This window comes from Hyperoodon ampullatus (assembly GCF_949752795.1).
Source record: "Hyperoodon ampullatus genome assembly, chromosome: 3".
Classification (NCBI taxonomy): Eukaryota; Metazoa; Chordata; class Mammalia; order Artiodactyla; family Ziphiidae; genus Hyperoodon; species Hyperoodon ampullatus.
This window is the reverse complement of record NC_136916.1, coordinates 25,767,218-25,781,106: the sequence shown is the minus strand read 5'-3', so window position 1 is coordinate 25,781,106 and position 13,889 is coordinate 25,767,218. Positions and strand designations below refer to the sequence as shown.

Sequence of the window (13,889 nt, the reverse complement as noted above, 5' to 3'; positions counted from 1 at the left end):
GAGCATTCTCCAGGATAGACCATATTTTAGGCCACAAAACAAGTCTTAATAAATTTGAAAAGATAGAAATTATACAAAGTACTATTCCAATCACAGTGGAATGAAACTAGAAATCAGTAACAGAAGGAAAACTGGAAAAATCACAAGTAAGTAAAAATTAAACAACATACTAGTAAACAGCTGATGGGTCAGAGATGAAATCACAAGGGAAATTAGAAAAGACCTTGAGACAAATGAAAATGAAAGCAAAATATGCCAAAACCAATGGGATGTAGCAAAAGCAGTGCTAAGAGAGAAATATATAGCTATGAATGCTCACATTAAAAAAAAAGAAAGATCTCAAATCAACAACATAACCTCACACTTAAAGAACCAGAAAAAAACAAACAAGCTAAACTCAAAGCTAGCAGAAGGAAGGAAATAATAAAGATTAGAGTAGACTTAAATAAAATAGGGAATAGAACAGTCAAGAGAGAAATTGAGAAAAATCGATGAAACTAAAATGTGTTTCTTTGAAAAGATCAGAATTGACAAACCTTTAGGTAAATTGACTAAGGAAAAAAAAGAAGACTCAAATTACTAAAATCTAGAAATGAAAGTGGAGATATTACTACCAATTTACAGGAGTAAAAAGGATTACAAGAGTACTGTGAACAATTGTACACTAGTAGAATGGATAACCTAGATGAAGTGGACAAATTTCTAGAAACACACAACCTACCAACCTACCTAATCTAAAGATTAATATTTAATTCAGCATTGTGAAATTTTCTTGTTTTTTAGTTTATTTTCATCCTTTTATTCTCTGGTCTCTGCTTCTAAAACTCCTATTCAGAAGATTTTTGAATATCTGGAACATCTTGAATTACTTTATATGTTTATTACTCTCTTTTATTCTTCCATTTTTTCTTTTCTTTTTTTTAATTCTTCCATCTCTTAGTTTTTTGTGCTATTTTCTGGGAGAATTCCTTAATTTGCTAATTTCTTATTAGTGTCTGTTCTGCTATTTAGCCTAACTATTGACATTTTTATTTTGACAATTTCTTTTTAATTTCCACAATCTCTAGTTCTTTGTTTTGTTTTCTCATAATAGTCTTTTTTTTATTAATATATTTTCTCTATTAGTTTTCTGGGGATATTAATTATATTTCTTTTAACATCTTCTATTTGCTCTACTAACTAATATAAAATAAGCCATAAATCAAATGAAATTATGCTACAGCCAGTGAAGCTTGTTTAGAAATTATGAACTCTAACTTTTGGACTTACCAGTTGTGTGTTACTAGTTGTTTGACTATAACTTATATAGCCATTCTAAGCCTCTGTTATCTGTACTTAAAGATAAAATTTTAATCTCAAACTTGATTCGTAGCTCTTCTCCACTCCCCAGCATATTCGGTCTTCATTCATTCATTCACTCATTCATTTCTATCAATATATTTTGGAGCTCCTACTATGTGCCAGACACAGAGAGCAAAACAGTCTTTGCCCTCATGAAGCTTACATCCTACTGGGGGCATAGATTATAGCTGTCTGTGACTCTACAAGTTTGTGGGGGAGACATGTATTCTACTGTTTGAATACCTCTCCTCACCTCCTTAAGACCCAGTCCCCTCCAGGATGTTAGGCAGGGAGAAAGGACTGGAAATAAGATAGTCTCTTTACCTTACTGGATGAGATTACAATCCCTTTCATTGCTGGCTGTAACTTCTGTTCTATATTTCCCTCTGTGGGATCAATGAGAATGAGTGATGGCTAATAAGGAATCCATTCTGTGAAACTCCCCTAGGTATTGGTAGTCTCTTGCAAGATTTAGCCACATCTTTTTGATGACCTTAGCAAGCAGCATACCAACAGCCCTTCCAGTGCATGCTACCATCCCAGGGTAGCGTCTGCCTACCCTGATGCAACCATGCCAGTAAGACCATCTCCCCAGTCTCTTCTCTGTTCCTCATGCTGGTAGAACCAGAAACTCATGTGGAGTCAGTGCCATATTGGCCCTCTCTGCTCTTGAGAGTCCCTAAAGGAAGGAGGGCTTGAGGAGAAGAGAGAATAATCTCTTTCCATGAAAAGTGCAGGCCTCCAAAGACCAACAAACAGCTTTACTTCTCAGGCCTTTTCTTATTTTGCTGGGATAGTCCCAGGGAGAGACCTGCTGATATGCACGAGATAAATCATCCTGTTTACTTAGTGCCTCCAGGATACTAGCACCTCTATACTCTTGATAAGCATTAACATGAGACAGGGATTCTCCCACTTTGTGCACACTCCAAAGGTCCATCTGCATGCCTCTTCTCCAAAATATTTTGTCTCAATCTTTCTGATTTTGCTCCTTCCAAGTCCCTGACCAATCAGCCAGACCATTCACCACTTCTCAGGGGCCTGTATGGATCAGTACTTCATGCCCTTTCTCCCTCTGTATAAAGTGAACAGCCACGTGTGCTGCTTACAGCTCTACCCACTGGAGGTATTTCCCTTTACCATGCCCCTTCAGGACTATCCCTAAATGGGTCCGTAATGGTGCTCAAAACAACAGATGAAGCTAATCCACCTGTGAACTAGGGCCAAGTTTTTCTCCTCTGTTAGTTGATTATTGAGAACCCCACCCCACCCCCACCAACAGATGAGGAGTTGAAGGGGAAATTTCAGTGTAATGTACCGGGTAACATGGCAATCTGTTCAGTAATTTACTTATGCCCTTTGGACTGGCTCAGGCCTGATTCCAAATAGACCATTTCCATGGTACCTGGCCAATCCTGTGACTCGGTTGGTATACTTGGCCCTGTTCATTTGGGGCAGCTCTAATTGCATTAGTCACATGATGTAACATGGGCAGGTCCTCAGTCTTTACTAAGGCTGCTAGCACACCAGGAGCTGCTGTTCAAACAGCAAGTGGTTTCCTGCCATGGAAAGCATACCTAGCTTCAGAACCCTAGGAATCTGCATTGAATTTCTCTTCCTGGCCTTGCCAAAGACGTCACACAGCATCTTTGTCTACCATAGACATCTCAAGCTTGATCAGATACACTGGCTCACATGGCCTGCAGGGCACCTGACACCCAGCCTGGACCTGCTACAGTGGCCTCTCTTGCTCTGGATCCTACTCAAAACTGTGAGCGTTTCAGATTACCTCATTAATGGGTCAGAGCAGAATTTCCAAGTGCAGTATCTGCTCTCTCCAACCTAGTGCCGTGCCTCTTTCTTAGTGCTGGGATGCAAGGTGCAACAATTTGACCTTTACCTAGGAGGGGAGATCCCAGAAAGCCTCAGGCCATTGGACCTATTAAATTTTTTCTAATATGGCAGCCCTTGAATTTTCTTGGCATGCATTTGACTTCCTAGACTGTCCAGAATACTTGCCATTTCCCATTCACCACATCCTGTTAGTATGATGTCATCAATATTCTAGACTAACATGATGCTCTATGGGATGTCAAGGTCCTTGTGGACTCTGTGACAGAGAACAAAAATGTTAACAGCCTCAGGACATGAAATGTAGAGTGCTGTCTTTACCACGTAAAAGATAACTACTTTTGCTCCTTACTAATGGTTATTGAAAAGAACACACAGGCTAGATTAATAGCTGTATACCAAATACTAGAGATGTGTTGATCTGTCCCAGTAAAGGTTCTACATCTTGCACAACAGCTGAGATTAAAGCTACCACTTAAGTTTTCAGTGGTCCACTGTTAGCCATCACAGTCCATTTCGCTGTAGGAGGCACACAGATCAACTGAATGGAGATACAGTAGAGACTACCACTCCTACCTGCTGTAATTCTGATGGCCATCTCTGCGTTTTCTCTCGGTGTGCTCTATTGCTTCGGTTTATTACCTTGGCCCAGGTGTAGGGGGTGAAATTTCGGAGGCTCCCACTTGGCCTTTCCCTCTGTAATGACTCTGAGAACTTGAAGGTTACCACCTGCTTTTTCAGACTTTTAAAGCAATTAACAAAAGCCAGCCAGTTCTGCAATCCTTAAAATTACTGTTGCCCCCATGTTGTTCATTTGTCACCACTGCTACATATGTCATTGCTTCACTGCTCCATCCGTACCCAATTCATATCTTGGTCCTTATCACCATTTTATCAATGAGTGACCAGCTCCAGAATCCCATCCGGTGTGTCTAATCTCTAGGGCCAGTCTCAGTGTCAGTGTCTTAGCCGATGTTCCCTCCAGAAATCAGAGCCTGAGACGCGAGATAATTGACAGGTAGTCTATTTTCAGGTGTGGTGCCAGGGAACAAGGGGGCAGCTCATGGAAATGTCTAATTATGGGACCTTCTAAAGAGCCATGTAAAATACACCACACAATTGTCTTCTCAAGGGTCTGAAGAGGGGTTTTTATCCACTAGCTCCTGTGCTCCATTAGTTAATGGCTGTCCCATGGGGTGTTAATTCCTCACACTTCCAGGCTACACGTGTAAATGCCACACTCGGCTTACGAGAATCCCAGGGTGGAAAGCAAGAGGGGCGCAGCTGAGGCCAGGAGCTGTTGGAGGTGGAGCTGGTTGCTGCAGCAACAACTGGAGTAAGAAAAGGGCTGAGAAAACTGGAGGCCGGGGGCGAGACAGTGTTGTTGGTCTTCAGGCTTTGACCTTAGCTGAGTTTCAGGGGAAAAAGGCAGAAAATCCCACTCAACATTTTGTTACATAAGTGTAAGCGATCTTTACATGATACTGGAAGATCCCTGTGTACTTGAAATAAAAAGTCACCACTAACAGCACCAATCCCCAATTTCCTTTGCTGCTTGTATTATCATTGCAAAAAGAACCATGGTTTTGATAACACCAAGCTTCTTAGCCTGTCAGCTATTCTTTTTATAGTCTTTCTAATAGTATTAACTGATCTGAGTTGATCTTTTCCCAAAGTAAATTCTTAGTAAAGCTTGGACATACTCAAATTTTAATCCAAATGACTTTTAAGAACTCAAATCCACATATAACTTCATTACTAACTTCTTTCATACTCATCTCATCCAAATGTAACTGCCTGTTTTGGTGTTGTTTTTAAACTCATTACTAGATATTTTGGAACTCTCATTCCTCAGAAGTTCCATCTTGTTAACATTTCAATCAGTGTTTCCTTTTTTAGTAAGATTTGAAATTCTATTTTTAACTAACCTATTTTTAGTGAGATACATAGTAGTCATTTGTAATCTTGAACTCTAGAGTTTTAAAGTGGAACATCGTTTTTTTATATTTAGAAAAAGTCCTTAAAATATTTCTTGTGAACTGTGGAATCTTTTTATACACTTGTACGATTTTAAAATATATGTTTAATTTAGCAATATAAAACATGAGAGCTACACAGGGCTAAAGATAAAAATTTTACTGTCAATATAAGGTCCTTACAAACATAAAGTGGAAAAAAGTAGGTTGGCAATTGCACTTCACAATATCCCTTGTAGAGGGCAGCAGAGAGCTTAGATTTTTGTTTTTTCTTTACCCATAATAAGGCTTTCCTAGCCTAAGTTCCAATTGCTTGTTATTGTTCCAGACAAAAGTAAATAAAAACAAATATCTATACCAAAAAAGTAATGATTATTCTTCAGCTTTAATTTATTTATAAATTCTAGAATTCTAATTTCACATTAAAAGGAGAAAAAAGGTAAGTAGGGTAATAGTCCTTTTTCTGTAGAGAAGGGAAACATCTTTCTCTTTACCTTATTCAAATTTTAGGAAAGGAAGCATTGAAGGCTCCATACAAACAGAAGAACAGAGGCTATAACTAAACCTGGTTTTTGGAGAACAGTAATTTTATCAAAAACTTGATTTCTTAAACAAAGCTGCATTATTATTTTTAGATAACACAGTTATGTTTTTAAGTTTATAAACTCTAGATTTTCTACACAAAGACACTCAACCAATCTGTGTTTCAATTGTAGAAAGTCATATAAATAATTGCTATTAATAACGTAATCAGTAAAGTAAACCATTGATTGAAATAGGATCTCTTCTAAAACTTAAGCAGCTGGAACTATTTTGTTACTATCATTTTATTTACCTGCCTGTAATACAAGTAATCTCTCTACTGTGGTTTTATGCTTTCCTTCTCTCTAAGCGGTTGGCAGTTATTTAGCAAAACTAGCCTGGGACTAGGAGATTGGGCTTTAAACCCAGCTCTGCTCCTAACTCATAGAATGACAACTAGCAGTGCCTGAGCACTGAGCTGTACAGACCGGTGCTGAAGGTGGCACACGGATTGTCTCCCGGGGAAAAGACGTTGCAGCCACAGTTGAGCAGACCAGATTCAAACCTGTCCAGCCACTGATGACCCATGCAACTTGGGACAAGTTTCTTAAACTTTCTGAGTTTCCTCCATCTGTAAAATGAAGGTAATAATACATACTTCATAAAGTTGGTTGAATAAGATAATATGCATAAAGCTCCTGGCACAGAGTAAGGACTCACATTTCCTTTTTCTTTTTCCTCACTGTCCAGTTTCCTCCTAAGAAAACTGAGGAGGATGAATTAATGATCACAAAGGACCTTTTCAGCCCTCGTATTTTATAGAGCATTGTTAGAGTCAAGATTCTCTCAGGCTCATGGCTCAGAGTGCTAACTGAACATCCCTTGTCCATTGTTGCTTTTATAGATGCTGTCTACAGTTGTCTAAATTATATTTAGACCACAAACCTGAACATCCAAAATGAAACTAAGATTTTAGGTTTGGTGAGCTGGGATTTTTCTACTGGGACTATCACTATTAGACCCTACTTGGCTTTTGCAGGCTATTTCTGCATTTAAGACTTCTACCTTTACCCTTCGGATCCTTACTGAAGGAGAGAAATGAGAGATATCCTTTCCCCTGGTTACCTTGGCCTTACCTCTATCAGAACTAAATAGAAAAACATAGTTTGGAGAAAGACATCAGGTAAGAGACCATGAGAATGCCCTAGCAACTTCTTTCCTCACTCCCACTCTGCATAAGTCCTTTATTCCCTTATGAAAGTGAGTAGCCATAAAGTATTGGCCTTACTTGCAACCATTTTTTAACTGATGAAACTAACTGAACCAGACTACTGGGTTCTTATTAGCTCTGAGGGCTTAAGCAGATCAGTGTTCTTACCTGTAAAATTACGGAACTGGATTCCGTGATCTCTAACGTTCTTCCACTTCAATGCTGTATAGCATAGAACTACCTACCACAAACAGCCTCTTAAGGCCAACTGCATCACACATGTTGCCCAGGTGTGACCTGGTAATAAAGAATAGTTGATGAAATATAACCAATCACCATTACTTTTTTCAAAAGTCTAAAAGCAGAAAGACAAATTAAGAACATCATCCCAAATGCAAAACACATTGGTTTTTATGTAAGGGCAGCGTTCTTCCTTCCTGCAAGAAGTAACACTGTCCTGTGAACCTTAGTAAATTGTTTTTTATAGATTGTCATTATAGTCTATGCCCACTGTTACTCTGCTCTATTCACTCTTCAAACCTTTGTGGCTTCTCTTTTGTCTTTATTCTGCTGAACTAGCACACTTGAGGTCTTCATTAAACTTGTAATCACTAAATCCATGAATCTTTTCTTACCCGTCTTAATCTTTTTGCTGTAACTAACACCTTCCCTTGGCATCTCTCCAAAGTTAGATCCTTGGGCCTCTTTTCTTTTTGTCCAGATTTTCTCCCCCAGGCATCTCATTCACTTCCAAAGCTTCACGTCTGATCCCTGTGTCTCTGACTCCCCAGTCTAAATCCACCCTCTGACCTCTTTAAGTCCTTGTCCAACATTTCCAGGTTCTAGCTCAGTAGCTTTATTTGCATGTTATTCCACCACCGAAGACTCAGTATATCTAAAATGAAACCCAGAATTTTCTTTCAAAGCTTATTCCTCTGTGTTTCTTTATTTGCATTAACAGTTACCCTTCCTAAGTTTACAGTCGTTGGCATCTTTGACTTCTTGCATATGTTGTCTCTTGCATATATCCTTTTCCTTTCCCGCTGGCCCTACCTTAGGCAAAGTTCTTGATCCCTGACTGTGATTTTTGCATTATGGTTCCAGCCATCTTTTAAGCCATCTTGAACACCACCTTACAACATACCTCTCATTATCTCTCTCATGTGCTCAGTAAAACCCTCTGCTCGTCTGTCTTTATCCACAGCCTGTGACCTCAGGCTGTGAGTTTGCTTTTCGTGCTCCTTTGGGAAAGCCTTGCACTTTTCCCTTGCTCAGACCTTTGAAAAACATAACATGGCCTTCAAGGCACTGAAACAACATGTTACAGCCTCTTCCCTAGTGTCTTTGCCACCCTCATCTCATCTCCCAGAAGTGGTTTCTTCTGAACTCCTTGCTAGCTGTACAGCTTATTTTGGACTTGTCAAAAGCTGTCTTGCATTACTTATCTCTTCGTGTGGCCTAGCTTTACACAATGGTCTGTTAGCGCTTTAGGAGTGTATATGAAACCTATTTTTTTCTATCACCCATAGCATCTAGAATAGTGCCTTCTACATAGATTTCTCAGGTTTCTCTGACCCTAATAAATCCTAAGAATAGAAATGTTTTTGCAAATTATCAGCATCGTATCATTCATAGTAGCATATGGTTAAGAGGAAATCCTACTTTTCGAAATAGAATAAAGTACTTACTGTTAAAGAAGAAAATCTGCTTTTTTGCAGGCCTACCAAACCAACAGAAGTAGGGTTGCTTCATAGAAGCAAGGCTTTGGACTAGAAATTGCACTTACATAATATAAAAGCAAGGCCCCTGGATAATTAGGCTTTCCTTTAGTATATACATTATTTAACTCTGACTTACAACTTTCTTAAAGTTGTCAAGTTGTCCGTTCTAAATTATTTTCTAGGAAATAGGGTTTTACAGAAAAAGTATCCCTGTGTGCAGCTAAGTACTAAGAAAGGTAACCCAGATATGCAGTTCATTTGTCTTTGGGAATGCTTTTTAAATCAGGAAAAGCCTTACAGTAACCCGGTTTCCTTTTCCCCTCTGGTCTCACTATAGAAATTCCAAACCTCTTGATAAAGAGCTTTCTCTGGCAGAGAAAGCAGAGAGGCCTAGGTGTGCCCCGCTGTCAGTTAAGGGCGGTCACGTGTCCCTCGGGTGCCCGCCCACTAGACCCGGCCCAGCCGGCCCTGCCCACAGAGCCTGGAGTGCTGCCGGCGTTTCTAGCGCTCGCAGAAGCCGACGCTACGCCGGAGACACTGGGTGATGGCTGCGCGGGGCAACTGAGCGCCCAGCCGAGCCGAGCCAGGCCGAGCCGGGAACTTCCCTGCAGGCGGCCGACTCCGGGAGGACTCGGGCTGGGGGCGTGAGGGTACTCGGAAAGCATGGTGGCACACGATGAGGTCGGAGGTCTCCTACCTATTAAAAGGACTATACGAGTCCTCGATGTGAACAACCAGTCCTTCAGAGAGCAGGAGGTGAGACTTGAAAAGCCAAAGGAAGGTTTCTAACTCCACGGAACTTTTACGATGTTTAACAGTTTATTAACAGTATATTGTTAAACTTAACTTTTGATCTCACTGAGTATTAAAATGTATGACTTTGATTTACATGCAGGTTTGAAATGTATTTAGGAACTATTTATGCATAGCATAGCTTGAGTGTACACAAACTTTTATACAAAAGAAAAACATTTTAAATGTATATGCTGTTCAGTTTGGTTAAATTGGTCACATTTCTGATGCTTAATACAGTTTTTTGTTTGGTTGGGGTTTTTTGGTTTTGGGGGGGTTTTGACCTGCATTTATTTATATTACCTAGTAAGTCTTAAGAACTGCTTTGTGGAGTAAGAGGAAAATAAGAATCCCTTCCTTGCAAGTTAGTGCTAGTGAACAAAATGCCATCTGACCTAGTGTTCATTTTTCTTTCCACGTCTAATAAGTTCATTATGTGTGACTTCTGTTCTTAAGAAAGCAAAATGTGTTAAAGTATTTAAGCCAACAAACCATTATTTAGGTGCTTCTGCCCTCCTTGCTTTAATTACCTAAGTCGTTGTACTTTTTTAAAGTCTTTATGAACATTTATCAAAATAAGTGATTTTTATGCCATTTTATTTAATTTTGATAGTTGACTTAATACTGTGTGGGCATTCTATTTATATAGCACACCACAATATATATACACTCCATGGTTATACTATATTATTATACTTCTTATCTTCACTGGGGTGATGGCTTTGTGGCTGTATACATATATCAAAATTATCTAATTATACATTTTAAATATGTGCAATGTATTGTATATCTCAGTATAGCTGTGTATCATACATACGCACACCTTTTGGTAGTTAGAATAGCTGCCGTCTTTCAAAGGTTTGCTTTTATTTGGTGTGATTTGGCTTTGTTTTTGTTTTTCTATTTGTTTGGTTTTGGCTTTTGTTTATATGTTTCTGTTTTCTCAAAAGTGGTCATCAGTGTAAATACTAAAACTGAACTAGTCTTTTGAACTTGTCTTTTTGTTTGGTATCAGACACTGGCCATGTTCTGGCATACCTTTATTCCAAAGATTAAAAACACCAGGAATGTGGTCAGGTTTTTAGCAACACAGCCTTAAATAAATAACTAAATTTGACTATTTCTATTACTAAAAGGAAAGGGAAGACATCCTGTGAGATAACTCATCTTTATCTTTTTATAAATAACTTTTTCTTTTCATTCTTAAAGTTCTCGCCAGGTAGAGGAGAAAATTATTTATCTAGTAACCCAAATAAGTAAACCCAGACACATGTTTTTTTGTGTGTCTTGATTTGGTTGACTCTAGAAGAGACCCTCCTGGAATATATTCTCTTATGTGACATCATTAGGAGAAAAAAACGGTTTTACAAAAAAACTGGGTTCACAACAGAATTTTTCCATGTTGTTGTTTTTATGTGCAAGGTACATTCCAGTAAAAGACTTGAAATTGATATTAACAATTTTCTGTTTATAGATATCCAGAAATATTTTAAGGCATAAAATCTGACTACAACTGGATTAGTAAAATAAATAGATTGATTAAAAACTCGACCTCAAGTCAGATTCCCTGTAACAATGCATGTGATTGCCTGGCTAAACTAGATAGTGTGGTTAAAAGGTAACCTAAGTAAACAACATAAATGAATATTACAGTTCGTAAAGTGAACTCTAGCCCTGGTGAAAGGTTGCCTACAGTAGAAAGTTCCTTGAGCATGTAAAACTTGTTGGTGTTCTTTATCTATTCCCGGAGGTTTTCAGATTGTCTTTTGAGGAGGGTGTGTAGTTTCAGTATCTGTACTCGTTCTTTAAGCTTCTTGTATTTACCATAATGCTGTTAACAATGCTCCAAAACAAAAATAAACAACCACAGCAGCAAAACCATTATGAAAGCCTTATTCTGGGTGATGGTAAGATAGGTAGAGTCCTACTCCTCTCTTCCTTCTTTACCTCCAAACCCTGTACCTGCATTGTGTCTGCAAAGGGGCAGAGGTGGGCAGAATCCCAGCTCTCAAAACACCAAACCAAGATAAAGTGGCTCATCTAGACCTCTAAAGAAAAACTGCTTTTGGTTGTAGCTCACATGGACCAAATTCTAACCTATAAAGAGACAATTTTTTTGTCCCTACCCTATAGGTGACCTATGAATGCATAGTTCATAACACTTTTCCACAAAAGTTGTATGATTTTTTTCAAATAATGTATTTATCCTGAAATTCGTGAGCCATATTCAGTATTATGCCTTTACATTTCAGTCATACTTTTTGAGTTATTTTATTCATTAAAATTCTTCATACTTTTGAAATAAATATATATGCTAAAAGTTTGTGTTGCGTCTGCCAAACATTCATCACATATGAACTTTTAGTAAGGCAGGAAAGTTACTCTTGGATCTTAAAAGCCTGTGTGAAAAGTACAAGGTGTCCTCCCACCCCACCTCCTCCCCCATGTACTTCCTGATTCAGCACTACTTTGGTACAGAGAGATTTAAGAGTATCATGCTGTACTGACTGAGCTAGCCAGGCGCTCTTACCAGACGTTTTAGATTAGATACAGTCCTGAGACTAACATCTCCTTTGTGAAGAAGTGAGATTATAGGTGGGTTTCTAAAGGACTGTGGAACATATTTAATAACAAAATACTGCTTAGCATTATATCCTGCCACCCCAGAGAGACAGAATCCACATTTCGGAGTTTTAGTTTCAGAAAGATGCTTTAGATATATTTACATTTAATTATCTAAATCTAAATTCTGTAGTTTTAATTTTAAATATCACAGTTTTAAGTTACCAGGAAATTAATAGTTGTACTGATCCAAAGATAAGAATTTTTTGATTTTATGTATTAAATTAGATATCAAAATTTCTTTTCCTTCCAGCTAAACTAACGTTTCCTTTCAAATTCACTGGGAAGAGCACCTTTCCAAAGACTTTTAAATTGAAATTAAATATTTTATGATTTACTAGGAAGTCAAATTGGTTATGCTCTAAACAAGGAAGAGGAATTAACCTCTTTCCAAACTATAGAACAGAACTTTCTGACAACTGCTTTGTTTCTAGTTGGCGTTGGCATATCTTACTTTGTGAGGTAATTATATCCCCATTCAAACAGAAGCGTCTTTGTCCTGTCTTTACTCAAGAGAAAGGAATGCCTTCTGCCGCCTTCTGCCCATGCATGTGTCGCTTCAGTCTCGCACAGATGGGTCTGGTAAAGGCATCCACACATGGCCTTGGCCACACAGTGTGTCATTTTACTACATATCCCGGAGGCTTCTTTTTCGGTTCATTTAACATTGGCACATTAGTGGCTTTATAGTCACAGTTTTACTTTGGAGTTAATTATTTTGGCGGTGGAGGGTTGGTCTACAGCACCACCTCTTAAGGACTCAGGGGCCTTGAACTCTGTTGGTTGTCCACAAAGTCTCCTTACCTTAGTGGGTCACATTCCCTCCTCATATGTGTATATACCTTTAGGAGCTTTAATAAGTCCAACTGCTTCTTTGAATATTCAAATCATTTAAGTTTCTTTCCAGAGGACTTTAACCCTTTCTGCCACTTTACTTTTAAATTATTCTTAGGGAATTATTTTTACTCACTTTCCTCGTCTCTTTTTTATGACCAATCAATTCTTTGATTGGTCATATCAAAGAATTCTTAGGAGAAAAAATTTTTTATCTGTTATTTTTAAGTGGTAATTTTTATATATTTTTTTATCGTATATCCTTCTGAAGTCTCATTAAAATTATTTTGTCAAGTATGCCACAATTGTCAAAGGCACCAAATACAAACAAATAATTATGCTCCATATACATCATAAAGGATAGGCCTGTTTTATGATCTGGCCTTCTTTACCTCAATAGCTGTGTGAGTCACCTAATGGTATGCCTCCATTTTCCTAGCAGTAAAATTAGAGTAATGCAATTTGTAAACTTTTGAGATCTTTGAATGATAAATGATGTTTGCTATATTATTATTTTAAAAACAATACATGTAAAATAATGTCTTCTGAATTTGTATATATTTTTCCTTGAAGTTAATTAAATGTATGAAAGAGGATCTAATTATTTATAAATACCAACGTTTACATAGTAAGTGGAAATATTCCTAAGAAAGAATGTTAGTAATAGCTAAAACTTAGTATGCTCCAAGAACTGTTCTGAGCCCTTTAAACATACCTTAATCTTCATAACACCTTTATAAGAGAAATTCTAATATTAACCCCATTTTACAGATGAGAAAACTGGGACCCAGGATATTTCCTATCAAGTATCCAAACCAGGATTTGGGCCCAGTCAGTGTGATTCCAGAGGCTGAGTGTCCTCTTAACCACTGTCCTAACTGTGCTAGAATACCTCCACAACAGGGACCTACCTCACTGCCTTTAGAGATGACCCATTCCAATGTCAGATGCGTTCATTTAAAAGCTATTCTCTAACTGAAGTATTCAGGAGTATAATGATAGAATGTCTGGCATTTGCTT

The 13,889-nt window shown here is 38.1% G+C and overlaps 1 protein-coding gene across 2 annotated transcripts in view; it reads left to right on the top strand.

Annotated features, from left to right (window-relative positions):
* Nucleotides 1-13,889, top strand: part of NET1 (neuroepithelial cell transforming 1) — a gene marked incomplete at its 5' end in the record, with an annotated part of 53,067 nt that overhangs the window by 32,840 nt on the left and 6,338 nt on the right. The window contains one exon of one of the 2 annotated variants that reach the window (XM_079699662.1): nucleotides 9,285-9,377. The exons of the other annotated variant lie outside the window; for it this stretch is intronic. Within the exon in view, the coding sequence (XP_079555788.1) occupies nucleotides 9,285-9,377 (93 nt within the window). Of the gene's footprint in view, nucleotides 1-9,284; nucleotides 9,378-13,889 lie in introns of those variants that run through there. 2 annotated transcript variants of the gene reach the window in all.